The 19,719-nt window shown below is 40.4% G+C and overlaps 1 protein-coding gene across 3 annotated transcripts in view; it reads right to left on the bottom strand.

Annotated features, from left to right (window-relative positions):
* Positions 1 to 13,985: 13,985 nt before the first annotated feature.
* Positions 13,986 to 19,719, bottom strand: part of nmnat2 (nicotinamide nucleotide adenylyltransferase 2) — a 261,995-nt gene continuing 256,261 nt past the window's right edge. For all 3 annotated transcript variants that reach the window (XM_055642144.1, XM_055642142.1, XM_055642143.1), the window contains one exon: positions 13,986 to 19,160. In XM_055642144.1, coding sequence (XP_055498119.1) covers positions 19,058 to 19,160 — 103 coding nt within the window. In that variant the 3' untranslated portion in view covers positions 13,986 to 19,057. The remainder of the gene's footprint in view (positions 19,161 to 19,719) is intronic.

Genomic DNA, 19,719 nt, shown 5'->3' with positions numbered 1-19,719 from the left:
GCATTGATAGCTGGTTAGGTTCCATCAATAACTTTAGCAGCTGTGAGAGGTATCTGGGTTTTTAAGTGTGTCTGGAGCTCTTGGATAATTTAAAATTTATAAAATAATATCCAAAATGAAATGAAAAGTATTTGAAAAGTATTAAGCTTAATTAAAAATAATGAATAAAATTAAATACTTAGAAAATTCATTAAATAACTGAAGATATAAAACAAGTACATTCTAAATATGACAATAAAACTTGCTGTCTGCTTGCCTCCCTCTCTCCCTTCCTCCCTCCCGCCTGCCCTGAGATTTTGTAGGGTTTCGTAATCCTGCATCAGACCATACTTGGTACAGAATCAAAGAAACATTTCCTCACCATAAATATTGTTGAATCACTGCAAGATGGATCTCTGCATTTGGAAGCAGGGAATTCAGCTCCGCAACACAGAAAAATATTCCTTATTAACATGTGCCAAATATGTTACGGACTTCTCATGTGTGGAAATGCTGTTTGCTGGCCTTTACCACCAAAATCTGAGCCAATGTTTCTGATGAAAGATCATCAGACCCTAGCATTTAACTCCGTTTGCCTTGCCAAGGACACTGCCTGATCTGCATGTTTAATATTCATTTAAGATAGATTATTTTTGTTCTCTGGAGATAAATGTTAAGTACCAATGTTGTAACCTGAGGTTCAACTTGTGCAACAATAATTATTAAACTTGTGTAATAGTACAGCATGGATAGCTGATACAGAGCCTCAATATCTCTTGTCAACCAGGTTTCCCTAAACTTGCCAGACTTGACAAACATACTATCCCTGAGCTCTTGTTGTCTACATTTTAAAAGACTCATACTTGCCAGATGCCCCTTTACTTGTAAACAATCTCACCCAGTCATCCTCTGAAAGTTCCAGCCTAATTCCTCCAAAATTGACCTTGTCCCATTTAAGTATTTTCACTCGCGGACCAGTCCCATCTTTCTCCATAACTATGTTAAAACCAACAGAATAATGTTTATTGGTCCCAAAGTGCTCCCTCACTGATATTTCAGTCACATGCCTTACGTAGTTACCTGTGACGAGGTCTGGTGCAGTACTCTCCCTACCAGTGACCTCGAGATATTGATGAAGAAAGCTTTCTTGGGCATATTTAACAAATGTTTCCTTGTTCAAGCCCTTTGCACTGTGGGTGATCTGGTCAATATTAACAAAGCTATAATCTTCCATGAATACTCGACTACTGGGGGTCTATAATGCATTCCCATCAAAGGGATCAACTCCTTGTATCCAAATTGTACAGACAATCCCTCAAGAATATTATCTTGACGCATGTTTTTAAATCCTCAACAAAAAGGCAAACCCCCTTGTCAAAGGAGACCCCACCCTCCAATTTCTTACCTGTACCTAGGATGACATATTACTTTAACTGTGAGATGCTAAACTTTCTGTTGAAGCAAAACACCTGGAGTTTTTGCTTCGAGGTTTAAGGTTTTGCTGCAGTGAAACTAGGAGTAAGTTTAACCTATCTCTTTTTCTCTTTAGTCTCCCTTCACCTCTTCTCCATCCAAAAAATAACTGTTTTTTGTGTTACAAAATCGTGGTCCCTGTAAAGGTTGCATGTGGATAAATTTTGGACACAAACATGGAAATTTCCTTGACGCTACCAAACCCTGCTGCTTTATTCTATCCATGCCCTATCTCCACCAAGTCTTCCCTCAGCCTCTTCAGTTCAAAAGGAAACAACCATAGACTATCTAACATTATGCTGACAATTCCTCATAGATTTACTCTTTGCCCTCTCTCGTAATGTAATGACCAGAATTGCATGGTGTTAAAGCTGTTGTCAAATACTGTGCTGTACTGCATACGGTTCCATACAGTAGGAGGTGGGAGGACTCCAGGTGTGGCTGAAATGAAAGGAATTTTGTCCTTCCCCACCCCTGCATACTTCTAACTAACGTTCAATCACTTGAGAACAAACTTGAACAACTGTGCTGTTTCAAAGGGAGTTCAGGACTGTGATGTTCTTTGTTTCATGGAAACATGGCTCACCCCTGACTCACCTAACCCTGCTATACAACCAAAGATAGACACAAAAAGGTGGAGTAACTCAGCCGGAGAGGCAGCATCTCTGGAGAGAAGGAATTGGTGACGTTTTGGGTCGAGACCCTTCTTCAGACTTCAGACTTCTTCAGTCTGAAGAAGAATTGTGACCTGAAACGTCACCCATTCCTTCTTTCCAGAGATGCTGCCGATCCCACTGTTACTCCAGCTTTTTGTGTCTATCTTCGGTTTAAACCAGCATCTGCAGTTCCTTCCTACACATTTCGCCTGCTATACAGCCTGCATGTTGTGTTCAAGCTACGAAGTAGTTCTAATATCAAATATAATTATTTGCTTAGAGTGATTAGTAATGGCCTACATCTGTGCCAGACTCCTGGGCAATCTAGATCCCTAGCAATTTGCACACAGGAAAACTAGGTCTATGGACGAGGTGTTGTATCTCCCTTGCACTACATTCACCTTGACAATAAGAACACCTACGTCAGAATGCTATTCGTTGACTACAACTCAGCCTTCAGTAGCAATGTTACACCATTTTGAGATTTTAAAAATCAAGTCTGCAATTTATTCCATTAGATAAAGCTTAAAAAGAAGTTTAATTTGACACCTAATTCACTTTCATATCTTCAGTATTAAAAACGTTATGGCCATTTTCATACTTGGAAATTAGCATCTTGTTCCCTATTGCTTTTCCATTGACTTAACACAAAAGCTGTGATCAAGGACAGTCAAAAGCCCTATATTTCTTAAAAATTAAGAGAACTGAAATAAATTTTCAGTTATTATAGATTGAAGCATTCTGAAACAAATATGAAACAATCTTACTTGGATGACCTGAAATTAAAGTATATAATTAGTTAGTTACCTAATTGTAGCTAATTGCAAAATTCAATTACTAGATCTAAACATCTATCCATTTCTAAAGAAAAGATTACATTTTTAAATAGCCTAAGTGTCGAAATAACATTCACACCAGAATTCACAATATAACATGATTTTTAAATCTCATTGTCATGAATTTATAGGCCAAATGGAAGGAATTTAATGTTTAATTCCCGTAAATTAATGGCCATTTTAATCATCTTGCGAGTGGTTTTTTTTGGAAAGCAATCGATTGGAACGTTGCGGTTGCGGTGAATTTGAACCCCATATCGGCAGGAAAAACACTTCCGGTTCGCATGGGGCCATAATCACATTATCATCAAGGAAATTTTGATTAAAGTCATCCTAAGAAGCAAGTTTATATGTAAAATATACGACTTACCTTATGTTTTGTCCACTACGTGAGATCCGTCCCGTTGTCGGCGTTGACGGCGTTAGAAATCACTTTTTTATTTTACTCCAACAATTAAATTGCCCCACGATTTAAAAAAAAACTTCAGAGAACGCAAGTCGGAACGATTTTTCAGCATCAGTTGGCAGCCCTATAAAATATATCTCGGACATGCAGGAGAAAACGGCATTTTAATCCCCTATCTTTCTGTTCTTACCCTCACAAGCATGTGGCACTGGAAGCAATCACTCCCCTGCTTTTCAGCCATTTACCTAATTCTCTATAGTTCAGTTTAGTTTAGTTGAGAGATACAGCATGGAAACAGGCCATTCGGCCCACTGAGTCCATACCGACCAATGATCCTCGCACATTAACGCTATCCTACACACAGTAGGGACAATTTACACTTGTACCAAGCCAATTGACATATAAACCTGTACGCCTTTGGAGTGTGAAAGGAAACCGAAGATCAAGGAGAAAACCCACGCGGTCACGGGGAGAATGTACAAACCCCTATACAGACAGCAGCTGTGGTCATGATCGAACCCAGGTCTCCGCCGCTGCAGGCGCTGTAAGGCAGCAACTCTACCGCTGCGCCACCGCAACCAACCATACACATGTTGCAGAACCTCCTTCCTCTATCTACAGTACCTATATTGTTTGTGCCAACATGCATAACAATATCTGGCTGCTCCCACTCCCTCTTGAGGATGTCATGCAGCCACTCAGAGATGTCCTGGACCCTGGCACCAGGGAGGCAGCACATCTCCCTGGAGTCTCAGCTACTGTCACAAAATCTCCTGTCTACACCCCTAACTATAAAGTCACCTGTCACTATGGCTCTGCCTGACGTCACCCTTCCCTGCTGAGCCTCAGAGCCAGGGTTGGTGTCAGTATGTTAGTCCAGTTACTTTAGATTTTTAAATAGTTTTCAATCTATTGTAAATTATTAACAACTTTTATCTGTACTTTTTTTTCTATTGAAACAAAATCAAAGAGGAGGTGAACTTGAGTCAACCCAGGGAGTGCTTTAAAGCTTTAATAAAGCTTGCGTTTGTGAACTTGACATAATTGGAAAAAGGGAACAAGCATTTGCACGTAGAGTGAGGTCCATGAACTTCTCTCTCTGCCGCCCACTGCCCCGGCGTAGAGAAACATGTTAAGGACCAATTTAATCACGTGTTTAACATACCCCTGTAAAAGGGGTGAAATTAAAATGTATCTGTACTGAACAGGGGCCGCAGAGCGTTTTTGAAAGTGGGTGGGCTGAGAGATCACTGATCACTGGCTTCGGGGGACCCGGTGAGGGAGCAGAGTGACTGAGCGGGGGGAGGGTGGCACAATTATTATTTTTTGTTATTGCTCGCCCTCCAAAAACTGGGGGATAATACAGGCCATCCCCCAACTCAAAAAGTATGGGATGTGTCCCCCATTGCGCCCCACCCCCCTCTCTCTCTCTCTCTCTCTCTCTCTCGGGGCCGATTCTCTCCCTCTCTCTCCCTCGGTGGCTAATCACAGCGCTTTGTTCAATGCCCCATATCTTGACTATGAACCGTGCTGTGATTGGCCGTGGAGCGGAGGGGAGGGAGGGTTTTGGGGGGCAGTCGGTTTCCGCCACGGCTGGTCGTGGTTTTGCCGCGCTCACTATGCGCTTGTTCTGGGATTCTGGATGTCAGAGGTCCTCAGAAGAAGAGAAAGATATACCTGCGGGCCGGATAATTTTGGGTTATGAAGCATGTCTCGCCAAAAAAGTGACAAAGAGAATGTTTACTGCGATGCAATTTTACGCTTTGTCTGGCACCACCAAGACAAACTTTATTAAGAATGTGCATCATTCAGGACTGTATGTGACAAAATAGAAACAGAATCAATGGGCAACTAATCGTCAAGTTCAAAGCTAAACCTCAAGACTAAAAACCCTTCGAATGTTCTTTGGTTTGAACATGTAATAGCATTTTGAAGTCAATGGTCAGCAAATTTAAGAACATGTAAAATTAAAAGGTCAACAATTTCAGCTGCACCATGTGTCAGCAACTGTGAATAGGAGTTTATCCTGTTTATTGCTGACTCTTCACCAAGTGCAAATTCTCTTTGTTAATTTGGTATCCAGCATCACGATCTGTGACAGCTTAATACGTCTATTCAAGGGAGACATCAACATGTAATCTTGCTTAACTTATCATAAGTTCTGTACAGTATATCAATGTGGGTCATTCATTCGAGCATGTTTTGGTAAACCATCAGGACGGCAGGAATTGAATGAAGCTCGAAATTGAATTTACCCTACTGAGGCTTATTACCAATGCGTAAAGTTGTGGCCAAGTACCTTTATATAAAGGCAGACATTGTGGAAGCAGTATGTCCTTCCACTAACTTATTTAAAATGGCTTCTGCAATGTCATTAGAGAATAGTTTTAACTTTGCTGCTGCTGTGTAGAAGTCCCAACAATGACAAGGAGAGAGCAGACAGAGCAATCCTTGTGGAACAGATGGAAAAAACCACAGTTCTCCCAAATCATCTCCCCATTGACAACTGTGCTCTCTCTCATCTCCATGACCACTCCCCACCCATCCTGGCTCTGATGGCCCTGCCTCTTCCTGCTGTGTTTGCATATATCACTTCCTCCCCAGCATTCCTCAGCCCTCTCCCCACCTGCCTGGATAGCCTCTCTCCACTCTGCCAGAATTTCTGAACTTCCTACCCCACCCTTCATTTTCTTGAATGAGCCGTCATTTTGTCTGCCAGCCGAGTAGATGGAAATCTGTTTAAAAGAAAAGACAATAGACAATAGACAATAGGTGCAGGAGTAGGTCATTTGGTCCTTCGAGCCAGCACCGCCTTTCAATGTGATCATGTCGGATCATCCCCAATCAGTACCCCGTTCCTGCCTTCTCCCCATATCCCCTGACTCTGCTATTTTTAAGAGCCCTATCTAGCTCTCTCTTGAAAGCATCCAGAGAACCGGCCTCCACCGCCCTCTGAGGCAGAGAATTCCACAGACTCACCGCTCTCTGTGAGAAAAAGTGTTTCCTCGTCTCCGTACTAAATGGCTTACTCCTTATTCTTAAACTGTGGCCCCTGGTTCTGGACTGCTTCAACATCAGGGACATGTTTCCAGCCTCTAGCGTGTCCAAGCCCTTAACAATCTTATATATTTTTTTAATGAGATATCCTCTCATCCTTCTAAACTCCAGAGTGTACAAGCCCAGCTGCTCCATTCTCTCAGCATATGACAGTCCCACCATGCCGGGAATTAACCTTTTGTAAACCTACGCTGCTACATTGTCTATCTGCTCTGAAGTTTGGCAAAACAAGTGGATTTCCAATCTTGCCAGTTTTCACCAGTCCACGTTTAAAACATTCTTCACATCTGCATCCTGCACTCTCTCCATCTCCCCTCATCAAGGAAAATCATGAGGGTTGGTGCACATTTTACCCAAACCTTTATGCAATTTTAAAGTGAGAGAGAAAAGATTTAATGGAATGAAATATGAAACATATAGACCAGTCCCTGCGATTATTTCACATTATTGCTCTTGCAACTCAGTATTTTCTTCTCTTGTAACCCCCAGATTTAGATAACTCCCTGTTCATAACATCTCTAATCTGGTTGTTTTATTCTCTTTGTCTCTCTGTTTGTCTTTCTTTTGTTTTAGCTCGGGTCTCAAAGAATCCAAAGGATCAGCATAACTTGTTTTTTCTTCATAAAACATTCTTCACACAGTGCACTGCAGCATCCTTTGCTCTGGTGAGCCATTCTATGTTCTAAAACTCACCAAGGGAAAATCATGATGTCCTTCCTCAGATTTGGAGGGTACGCAATATCCAGGTGTGGTCTCACAGGGCAGTGAACCTCCCTGCTCCTATACTCACATCCTTTTGCAATGAAAGCTAACATATTACCCATGCCTACCTTTGACTGGTGTACCACGACACCCAGGTCTCGGATCTCCCCCTTTCCCAATCGGAACCATTTAGATAATAGTCTGGCCACCAAAATGGGTTATCCACATTAAGTGCCAAACATTTGCCCACTCACCCAGAGAGAGCATCCTCCTCATAGAACAGAGCTTTATCATCCGCAAACTTGGAGATAATTCCCTCATGATATATTGTAAATAGCTTTCCCAGCATCCTTGCGGTACCCCATATCATGGCCATTGTTGCCCGTACTCTTTGCTTTGTTTGCCAGGTACTCTATCCACATCAATACTGAACCCCCAATGCCTTGTGCTTTAAACTTAAACTTGTGCTTAGAAACTTTCCATCCAGAGGGGATATATGGAACTTGCTGGTAGTTGAGCAGGTACTCTCACAACATTTAAAAGACATTTGGACGATACATGGATAGGAAAGGTTTAGAGGGATATCAGCCAAACATGGGTAGCTGGGACTAGCGTAGATGGGGCACATTGGTCAGCATGTGAAAATTGGGCCGAAGGTCCTGCTTCCATGCTATGACTATGATTCTAACTTCATGTTTAAACTAATTCTATCATAGATATTCGTTCACTGGTAAATGTGCATTGTTTAGTTTAGTTTAGTTTAGTTTAGAAATACAGCACAGAAACAGGCCCTCCGAATCCGTGCCAACCAGCGATCCCTGCACACTCACACTATCCTACACATACTAGGGACAATTTACAATTTTACCAAGCCAATTAAATTACAAACCTGCATGTCTTTGGAGTGTGGGAGGAAACTGGAACCTCTGGGGGAAACCCACACAGGTCATGGGGAGAACGTACAAACTCTGTACAGACAAGTACCCATAGTCACGATGGAACTCAGGTCTCTGGCACTGTAAGGCAGCAACTCTACCACTGCACCACTGGCTGCCGTTATAGCCCAAATTTCATTACACCAGAAATGGTGTATGTGACAATAAATGTCCTTTATCCTTTGTCCTTTGTCCTTTGTCCTTCGTCATAACATTTCAATCCAAATGAATTTTCAATAGGACCAAACTTTACTTTTCAAAAATAATTTCATGTCTGACAAGTATCAATTGCTAATGTTTATGATTTCATGGGTTTACAATGGCCTGAGGCTCCCCTCCCCCATTCCCCAACAAACAGCCTGGATTATTATTTTTCTGTCATCGATCCATTGTGTATAAGGTAAGGAAACAGATCCTTTGACCTAACTTGTTAATGCCAATCAATTTGACATCCTGGGCTAGTCCCATCTGCCTGCAATTAGCCCATATCCATCAATAACCTTCCCATCCATACATCTGTCCAAATATCTTTCAGAAAGTCATAATTGTATCCTTGGAAACATAGAAAATAGGTTCAGGAGGAGGCCATTTGGCCCTTCGAGCCAGCACCTCCATTCATTGTGATCATGGCTGATCGTCCCCTATCAATAACCCGTGCCTGCCTTCTCCCCATATCCCTTGACTCCACTAGCCCCTCGAGCTCTATCTAACTCTCTCTTAAAACCAGTGACTTGGCCTCCACTGCCCTCTGTGGCAAGGAATTCCATAAATTCACAACTCTGTGGGCGAAAACGTTTTTCTCACCTCAGTCTTAAATGACCTCCCCTTTATTCTAAGACTGTGGCCCCTGGTTCTGGACTCGCCCAACATCGGGAACATTTTTCCTGCATCTAGCTTGTCCAGTCCTTTTATAATTTTATATGTTTCTATAAGATTGCCCCTCATCCTTCTAAACTCCAGTGAATACAAGCCTAGACTTTTCAATCTTCCCTCATATGACAGTCCCGTCATCCCAGGGATCAATCTCGTGAACCTACGCTGCACTGCCTCAATCATAAGGATGTTCTTCCCCAAATTAGGAGACCAAAACTGTACACAATACTCCAGATGTGGTCTCACCAGAGACCTATACAACTGCAGAAGAACCTCTTTACTCATATACTGAAATCCTCTTGTTATGAAGGCCACTGCTAAAACAGGCTTTAGCAGCTCTTTGCAGATACTACCCTCCGAGTGAAAATGTCCATCTTAAATCTCTCCTCTCACCTTAACCCTATGTTTTGGAATTCTTCACCCTGGGAAAGAAGACTGTGAGCGTCCACTTTATCATGCCCTTCATGATTCTGCATACCTTAATAAGGTCAACCCCCAGCCTCTTGCAGTCCAAAGAAAAAAGTCCCATCCTATCTAGCCTCTCCCTTTAATAAGCTGGCAAGTGCCAGTAACATCCTGGTAAATCTCTTCAGCATCTTGTCCAACTTATTCACATCCTCCTTTTGGATGGGCAACCAGAACTGCACACAGTATTCCAGGTATGGTCTCACCAATGACTTGTACAGCTGGATCATGATGTCCCACCTTTCCAATGTAGGCCAGTATGGCGAACATATTCTTCGCAACCCTGTTGTCTTGAAATGCCACTTTCAGGGAACTATGCACCTGTACCCCGAGATCTGTTCCACACCATTTGTATAGATCACTTCTATTCCAGTAGAGATCCCAGTGGTCCAAAAACCTGAATCCCCACACCAGGAGCAACTCCTCAGCCACTACTGGCCTATCCTCTATTCCTGCCATAGGAAGTACATTCGAGTCAAGACTCTTCTTTAGACTGGAGTCAGGGGAAAGGGAAACAAAAGATATATACGGTGATGTAGAGAGATATAGAACAAATGAATAAAAGATGCAAAATAGTAACGATGACAAAGCAAACAGTTAACAATGGCCTGTTTCTGTTATCATTGGTACATTTTGCATATATTTCACTAATTTGTTCTATATCTCTCTATATCACCGTCTATATCTCTCGTTTCGCTTTCCCCTGACTCACAGTCTGGAGAAGGGTCTCGACCCGAAACGTTAGCCATTCCTTCTCTCCAGAGACGTTGCCTGTCCCGCTGAGTTACTCCAGCATTTTGTGTCTATCTGTGGTGCTCATGATCCTGGTAATATATATTCCTATACCTGATAATTATATTTCATTGTCATTTTGGAGAATTTTACAAAATACAATATTTTTCTTTCTATCTCAGTGCTATCTTTATGCTGGTCTGTGTATTATATTTGATTGTTGCCATAGTCCTTCGATTTCAAACTAAATTATGAACCACTTCACAAAAAATATATATACGTGTTTACAGAGAAGTCCATTCATCAGTCTTGATATGTTGTTTAAAATATGGCACTGGTGCTAGTTCCTAAAACTCTTAGCATATTTCTGATGATCTGGTACAAATAGTCCCATTCATACCAGATGTTGATGAATAGAACCCCTTCAAATTCTTTGGAGTTCTTTACATTGAAGGAAAGCTGAATGAGTTCCATAGTTCAAGCAGTGTACTCATGAGACTGCCAGAAATCATGCACCAGGCATGATTGGTGGGTTGGTGGGTTGATACTATGAATCATCTTTTGAAACTGTTATGGATCTCGCCTACATCCACCATTTTGAGGGAGGTTCAATCTACCAGCCTTTGGTGTTATGTAGAAAGGAAGGATGTAAGATATGGAAAATGTGTTGCTAAATTAAAATTTAAATAATCCTTGCAAATGATATGCAACAAAATCACCTTAAGTATATAATTCCAAAAACAATTCAATGGTCTTTGTGGAAGTGGATGTGGAAGTCCAGGAATTGCAGACTGAGAGTCAAGCAAGGCTTAGCTAAGCTGATGACATTGGTTAAGGGCAAACAGTGCCAAATGAAAAAAAATGGTATCCCAATCATCACCACATAATCTTCAGCCTTGGCTGAGTTAAGAGTCTGTAATAACATCAGCTGCACCAGTGGTAGCTTAAACACATTTGTGAAGGCAAATAGCTTGTGTACTCTTGCTCCTGAGAAGATGCAAGTCTGATCCTGGGAGTTTTAAACATCTCCATTTCCCTTGTACACACTATCCACTCGTGCAGATAATGGCCAACACTAAGCTGTAAACTGTAGTGTGTGCCCATTATAATAGTCTGATAGGCATTAGGACCAGAAATTCCGATATTTGTATTCTAGTGTTCAAAAGTTTCATCAATGACAATGTTTACATTAATTGTTACTCATTAATAGTAATTAATCATTCCCAATTCCTGCTTTATTAAAATTAATATGCATTAAATGATTTATTGTGTCCATCATTCATGCTAGCTAATCCAATCTCGTAAACATGTCCACAGGAAGCTTCGTCTTCTATTCCTCTTACATCTGTTATTCATTCCCATCTGCTAGCAATGAAAGGCATCTGATCAAACCAGCTATTTTCTGCGCAGCACATTCCCAGAAATGTCGTATGAACTTGTCGGCATTCTTGAACGCATTCCATTTAGACATATTGCTGCATGAACATTCGCTTTTTATTTTTAAATTAATGTTGTATTTGTAATTATCATCTTCATCAATACAAATGCCAGATTGGTTCCAGATGATAGAATTTCACTCAGCAGTAAGAATGGCATGGCTTTGGATTCTATATCAAAGTTTGAACACACAATCTAGTCAGGCATTTACCATCATGTCAATTCTCAATTATCAGTTTGGTTGGATTTTCCATAGCAGAGACCCAATTGAAAATAATGTTCCAATGATTAAATCAATATTCCAACTATATTTCATTATTTACCTCATTGCTACTTCATAGCGAGAGAATTTGAGTATAGGAGCAAGGGGTTGTACACTGTTGTGACCACACCTGGAGTATTGTGTGCAGTTTTGGTCTCCTAATTTGAGGAAGGACATTCTTGCTATTGATGGAGTGCAGCGTAAGTTCACCAGATTATTTCCCAAGATGGCGGGATTGACATATGATGAAAGAATGGGGCGACTAGGCTTGTATTCAATTGAATTTAGAAGGATGAGAGGAAATCTTATAAAAATATATAAGATTCTTAAGAGATTCGACAGGCTAAATGCAGGAAAGACGTTCCCGATGTTGGGGGATTACAGAATCAGGGGTCACAGTTTAAGAATAAATGGTTGGCCATTTAGGACTGAGATGAGGAACAACTTTTTCACCCAGAGAGTTGTGAATCTGTGGAATTGTCTACCGCAGTGGAGGCCAATTCACTGGATGTTTTCAAGATAGAGTTAGATATAGCACTTAGGGCTAATGGAATCAAGGGATATGGAACAGGGTACTGATTTTGGATGATCAGCCATGATCATATTGAATGGGATGCTAGCTCGAAGCGCCAAATGGTCTACTCCTACACCTATTTTCTGTTTCTATTGGCCCCTCTCTCCCTCATGTCAGACAATGCAGGACAATTTACAAGCCAAAGCTTCAAAGATTTTATCCAATGCTGGGATTTCAAACATGTCAACAGCATCCCGGAATATCAGCAGTCAAACGGCTTAGGGGAAAGAGCCGTTCAGAGTGCGAAACAAGTGATGGAAAAGTAAAAAAGAGCGGGATCTGATGTCTTCCTGGACCTTCTTAACTTCCGCAATGTTTCGCAGGATGCAGTGTTAGGCTCGGGAAATGGGGGTGGGGGATCATTTTACCTAAACAAATGTGGTATTCTGTTGGGTTGTAACCTATCTGAGTGGTATATGTGTGGCTGCACTCTGGCAAGGACAATGGCCCAGGATACAATGGTTGGTATTGGAATGGCAAGAGGAGCTAAAATAATGGGCAACCTGGGTATGCAGCAGGCCATGCAAGTGTGCCATGAAATGGTCATCTAATCTACACTTGGTATCGCTGGAAAGGAGGCCACATTGGGAGCACTGAATGCAGTAAATGAAGTTCGAGGACAAACATATGAATCCCTCTCTCACCGTACTCTGTACTTTTTTCACTGTACTCAGTACATGTGACAATAAACTAAACTAAAAGCGAGTGCCCATTGCTACACTTTAAACTTGAAGAGAGTGAAATGAGTCAAAGGAAGTAGTTGAGGGTGAGCACAAGCTCCGCCAGGCAGGGTGATCGTAGAGGGAAACCGGACAGCTCTAACGCTTCCTCCATTACCAGAGTGAATCCACAAGGAAACTGGAGGAACAGCACCTTATATTCCACATGGGTAGCTTACAACAATGGTAACTGCCCGCACCTTCCCCCCCCCCCCCCCCCCCCCCCCCCCCCCCCCTCTTTCATATCCCCACCCTGGTACGCATCTATTATCCCATCATCCCAGCCTCTTTCCCCTTTTCCCCATCCCCTTCCACCTGCTGTACATCTCTCCCTTCGGCTCTACATGTCACTCCTCTTCTCTCCTTCTCACAGCCTTTTATTTCCTTTTCATCTCTAGTCTTTGTCCACCCATTTGCAAATCAAACCCCTTTCACTTGTACCCACCTATCTCTTGCCAAGCTTCATCCTGCCCCTGCCTGCTTTCTCCACTTTACTATTATCAGTCTGAAGAAGGCTGCCAACCCAAAATGCTGCCTATCCACATCCTCCAGGAATGCTGCCAGACCCGCTGGGTTGCTCCAGTGCTTTGTGTTTTTTTTTGTAAATGGTATCTGCAGTTCCTTGTGTCTTCAAAAAAAATATACCTGCATTGGAACAATTCTTACACATTGGCGTTAGAACAAAAACCCATAGATTCACTCCCCCTCACCAAACTGTTTTAGCCCGTGTTTTGTATGTGATTGAATCGTTTTCCCACTATTCTCAATGCAAGATTTAGGATTATAGGCAATAGATTAATAATGAATCTAGCTATTTTGCTTCAAATATTTTTCAGTCAATGCACAAAAGCACAATATTTTACAATAACCGATAACCCATTCTTTCAGCAAGGAATTTTATTAGCAATTTAAGAAATAATTTGAAAGTTCATGATACACAAAACAGAATATTTGATTTCTGACTATTAAGTCCATCATCGAATCATCTTACGTATCAATAATTAAAGATAATACACAGAAATAGGAAATGTTCTAAAATTAACCAGATTTTAAGATATGTGAAGTTACCAAGGGGTCACTGAGTGGTTAATGTCTCACCAAGACGTTGAGACAACAATGTGCAGTTGACCTGATCTGTGATCAGACTGAAACAAATGGTATGCTGTGAATAGCGTGAGTTTGGGTGGGCTCCATATCAGAAAAGAAAGATAAATAAAACACTGAGCAATAATTGTTTTAATTCATTACAGTTCACATGCTCCGTACACAGTACTCTTAATCATGTAGAATAAATGCCACCCTCACTTATCTGTGGCTTGTTTGGTTAAAGATACCTGCCCCAACTACTCAATTGTGGCAATTACCAGATCACTTTTGCCTGACTGCTCATGATTTAAACAGGGGTCAAAGGATTAACCTTCATAATTATGACAGAGCCAGCAGTGACATTTCTGCAGCAAAGTGGTAAATAGGTGAAATCTAATAATAATGTCATGTGGTGGTTCAAAAGGAAGTTTGCGATGATGATGGACCATAGAACAAAAAAGGTATAGATAGTGGTAATTCAACCCATCCTAGTTCAAAAAGGTACCCAAGACACTACCTCACCCAGTGAGCTCAAAGCATCCTTCCCAAATGGTCTGAATCATTTAACGATAAACAGTCAATAGTCCTTATGCTTTCTGCCCCTTTCTCTTGAACGAGCTCTGCATAAAAGTAGATACACGGGTGATTATAATTACGCATGCGTTTGTTGCACCCTGAACCAGATGCAGAGGAAACACTTAGCTTCCAGCTAATCTATACAGTCTTCTAAAACTCCTTTGAAAGTTTGGAGCGACAGGGAAAAGATGATGTTCAGACACGCAACAATGGATTGAACACTACACTGGATGCAATCTTTATCCACATTGGTTCACACCTACAAACAGTTCAATACATCATGGGAGATGTCACAAATACCAGAAGCACAATCAAAAGATATTGTCCACTAAATTAGAGTCATTTATATTGTATCTTTAAACAAAAAAGTAACGAATACAAAAGTACGCACTGACCACTGAATGACCACCAGAGCAGGGGAGGGGGTTGGGTGCAGATGGGGGATTACACATGTGTATTGCCAGCACAAGAAAACAAATATTTTTTTTAGTTTTTGTGGAAATTATTTAATTCATTTCTCAGAACAAAAGAGCTATCAAACAAGGGTGCTAAATTATCCAAATCCAGGAGGTAGCAGCATCTTATTGTTTTTTTATGTTCATCTTCTCTGTTAAACAAATTCCATTGTGCCTTATATATGAACGGGTTACATTTTCCAGCCCCGGATAATACCTGTGCTGCTAATCATGCAGAAACATTTATTGAAAAGAATTTAAGCTTCTAGATTATTATCACAGGCTTATAAAAAAACGTTATAAAAGTGGAGTCTGTTTTTAAAAAAAACCCGTGCAAGTTACAAACAGAAACACAACCAAGAGCTTGGGAAGGAACTGCCAGACATGAAGCTATTTAGTTCTTGTTTGTACTTGATCTATGAACAAAGACTGTATTGTAGGTCAGGAAAAAACAATATTTTGATAAATGTATGTTTTATATAGAAGTGCCATTACATTGCCATTTCTAGAAATGATGAATTTCAAATTGGGAAATTGGAATCTGTTTCATGAAAGATATGGAACTCATGACATGGATCTCAGCCAGCATTATACCAGCAGGTAGAGTCTTTTGTTCTATGAAGTTTTTTGTAGTTAAAAAATGACATCCTACTGGAGAATCTTGAAAGCATGCATTTAGATAACTTACAGCTCTCAAATTGAGCACACATCATTACAGTATTATTCTTGAATGACAGTAAAATGAAAACATCAGGGAAGTGATATAGAACCCTTTCATTATATTTGCCGAAGAATCTGTGCATTAGAGAGACAATCGTGCGACATTAAAGGTTAAACTACTAATGGTGTTGGACACTAGACAACAGTGAACAGAGAGAAGTCACACACTGTACATTAAAGGATACATCTGACAGCTATGCACAATTATTAACAGAATACATAAATACACAATTTCTTTGTTAGCAAGTCTTTTTGGGGAAGACTAAATGGGCAGGGTATTTAGTAATGAAAACTAATTTTGTGACTAAACAACCAGGTGTATTTAATACAATAGCGGCAAGAATCAAAAAATCAACTGTTAAAAGCAAAGGTTCTCTGTTGTCTGAGTCTATGTGTCTGTGATGCTGCTGCAAGCAAGATTTTCATTGTACCTGTATCTCACCATCCATGTGCATATCACAATAAACGTGACATGTCAGTTGAAGAGGTAGACAACAAAATGCTGGAGTAACTCAGCGGGGCAGGCAGGCATCTGGTGAGAAGGAATGGGTGACGTTTCATGTCGAGATCCTTCTTCAGTCTGATGTGAGGGGAGTGAGTGGGACAGTGATAGAATGTAGTCCGAGACAGGGAGACTGGTGGGAGAACTGGGAAGGGAGAGGGGATGGAGAGAGAGAGTCAGTTCAAGATATTTCTGCAGTAAAATAACAGAATGAAGCAAGAACTAATAATCAACTTCTGTCACTAAGATGGTCATTTTGGAGAGAATCACGCCTTTCGTATGATTTTCCTCTATATTGTTGTAGTGACTTGGAGTTGTTTAGTTTTACTCTCTGAAGGGAGACGAGGACTAGGTCTTGAGTTGGAATTTATCCCATCTAACCTGTGAAAGCTAGCTTCAGAAATCTGCATACACTTTTGTCCCGTGTACATTCCTGCGCTACTGTCTTTCCATTTTCGGTGTTTTGTTCAATATTCCTTTCATAAGATTCACAACTGCTTCATAACTAGCCCTCAAAACTGACCATCGTTCTTTCACGTTGGGCCTAACGTAGACAAGATTGAAGTTGAACTGGAACTCAAAAGGTTCACAGTCATGTGAAATCATAAAAACCCTGGAATTAATCCTACAATTAAAAGTACCCTACAATATAAACCTTAATCTGAAATAAGTTTCTTTCAATGTCCTGGAAAGTGTAAAGATCTGAGATTACTAGTGAACATGAAAATCTCCATAGCAGAATTGGATAAAAAGATTGATAAAATATATCTCAATTTACAATGACATTTGACAAAATGTAGAGGATTACTGGTTAAAAAAGCATTATATTTGAGAAATTTGGTTCCAGGGAGTCAAGTAGATGTCAAGTTTCAATGTAACTGAGATCTTATTGCATGTTTGAATTGTTTTGGCAGTCCAGTGAACCGCAAAATGAAAACAGCAGGAGGCTAATCCCAACTCACTCATTTTGTAACTCATATTTGGGCCCCATATCTGAGGAAGGATGTGCTGGCTCTGGAGAGGATCAAGAGGAGGTTTACAAGAATGATTCCAGGAATGAGTGGGTTAGCATTTTCTGAGCTTTTGGCAGCACTGGGCCTGTGCTCACTGGAGTTTAGAAGGTTGAGAGGGGACCTCATTGAAACTTACAGAATAATGAAAGGCATAGATAGAGTGGATGTGGAAAGGATGTTTCCACTGGTGCGAGAGTCTAGGACCAGAGGTCATAGCTTCAAAATTAAAGGGCGCACATTTAGAAAGGAGGTGAGGAGGAACTTCTTTAGTCAGAGGGTAGTTAATCTGTGGAACTCATTGCCACAGAGGGCTGTGGAGGCCAAGTCAGTGGATATTTTAAAGGCAAAGATAGATAAATTATTGATTAGAATGGGTGTCATGGGTCATGGGGAGAAGGCAGGAAAATGGGAGTAGGAGGCAGAGATCAGCCATGATTGAATGACAGAGTAGACTAGATGGGCCGAATGGCCTAATTCTACTCCTATAACTTGTGAACTAGTAACCTTCTACAAAAAAGAATACAGACTTCTTTGCTTCAACATTTAGCTTCCGAGGCTGAAGATATTGCGTGGTTTGTACGGGAGGATTATTTGTATGACTGCCATCCTTTTTTCAAATTTTCTCGAATGCTTTCTGGTTCCAACATTACAGTAGCTAAACACCACTTGCAAAAATTGGATCAATTTCGTTGAACACAAGTTACATAGAAACGCAGAACATGCAATTCCTGATTCATCCAGACTAATTGTTTTTCTGTGCTTCTTTCCTACTGCTGCATATAAATGAAATATAGTCCTAAGTCACAGTGTGATCTTATCCATACTTATTTGGAATTTCACCATCATTACTCAGCAGAGTTTATATAAAAGATGAAGCCTGGCCAAAAAATTGCATTGTTATTAAATAGCAAGGAAAGTTGTACTTTTTAAATTTTTTCCATAGCAACCAAAATGTAATTCAGAGGAAGGAGACTAATTCCTATGTTCATATTCCAGACGGAAAATATTATTAATGCCAATTTATTTTACTCCAATTCCACCAGAACATTCATGAATATTTTTATAACTTTTGCATATTATGACATCAAGAATACATGTAATATTGTCCAAGTACTTATTTAGTTTCTATGGAAAACAATTGATTGTTTGAGTTTATCACATTTATCAAACACAGAGGCATTGAAGCAGTTCTTTGAACTAGACATGCTACTAACTGCGAGTCCTGGATCACAAATCCAGAAGGCATACAACCAAGTTGTTTTAAATTTGCAAGCAGCACAAAGAGATTAGGAATTTGTCGCAAAGAAACATATGTAATTCTAACACTAGTGAAAAAAGCAGAAATAGTTATTGATTTTGGTAATCTGGAACAATAGGAAGATCAGCACAAAAAATTGAAAGAGGGGAGCACAAAGGAAAAGACACAAGAAGTTGTATATGCAGTTCACACAGTGCATTCTGTTAGTAGAGCTTCGACTCGTTTTGTACAGTGGGAATGGCAGACACGAGAAGCTCTGGACATGTAAGCAGAGGAGTAGTGGTACAGTTTTACTGAGAGGGAGATTGCAAGCTGTGCTTTCTGGTCTTCACTGGATAACTTTATCCAGATGTCTTGATGTACAGCTGATTCTGCAAGACGTAATCAATAACTGGCTGGTTCAAATATTCCACCACGTGGCCATCACCATGTTGCAAAGCAAGTCTGTCAGATACAAATACAAATGTTTAGTCATAATGCAGTTGAGTGATAAATTCATTTTGTTGCCTAAATATGTCCACTAACTTTACTGTTAATTTGTTTTCTGGTATAATTGAGAGCAAGAGAGAGAAGATTTGAAATGAAGTCACCTTTAGAAATTGCAGGGAGTTGTAAATGTAGTTTACACCATCTCATTTAATTGCAAAGCTTTCCCTTTCAAGATTGGGATTTTCACCCAGCAAGAAGAACAGATGATTGACTTGTACATCTACACTATCTTAAGATTCTGAATTAATATTGAGACTGTAACATGCTGATGGATGTGGATTTACATGATTCTCTCAATTTTTCTCCAAGACATATGAAAAATTGCACCACGTTATACATAAAACTGAAAACTAATCCAATTTGCTGATTAGGTTTAGGTTTATTATTGTCACCTATACTGAGATACAGTGAAAAGGTTTGTTTTGCAAGCTATCCAGATAGATTTGATATACTGCACATAAATACAATCAAGTCAAAGTCAAGTACAATTGATAGAGCAAAGAGGAAGATACAG

The sequence above is a fragment of the Leucoraja erinacea genome, chromosome 10 (genome assembly GCF_028641065.1).
Source record: "Leucoraja erinacea ecotype New England chromosome 10, Leri_hhj_1, whole genome shotgun sequence".
NCBI lineage: Eukaryota > Metazoa > Chordata > Chondrichthyes > Rajiformes > Rajidae > Leucoraja > Leucoraja erinaceus.
This window is presented reverse-complemented; position numbering and strand designations above follow the sequence as displayed.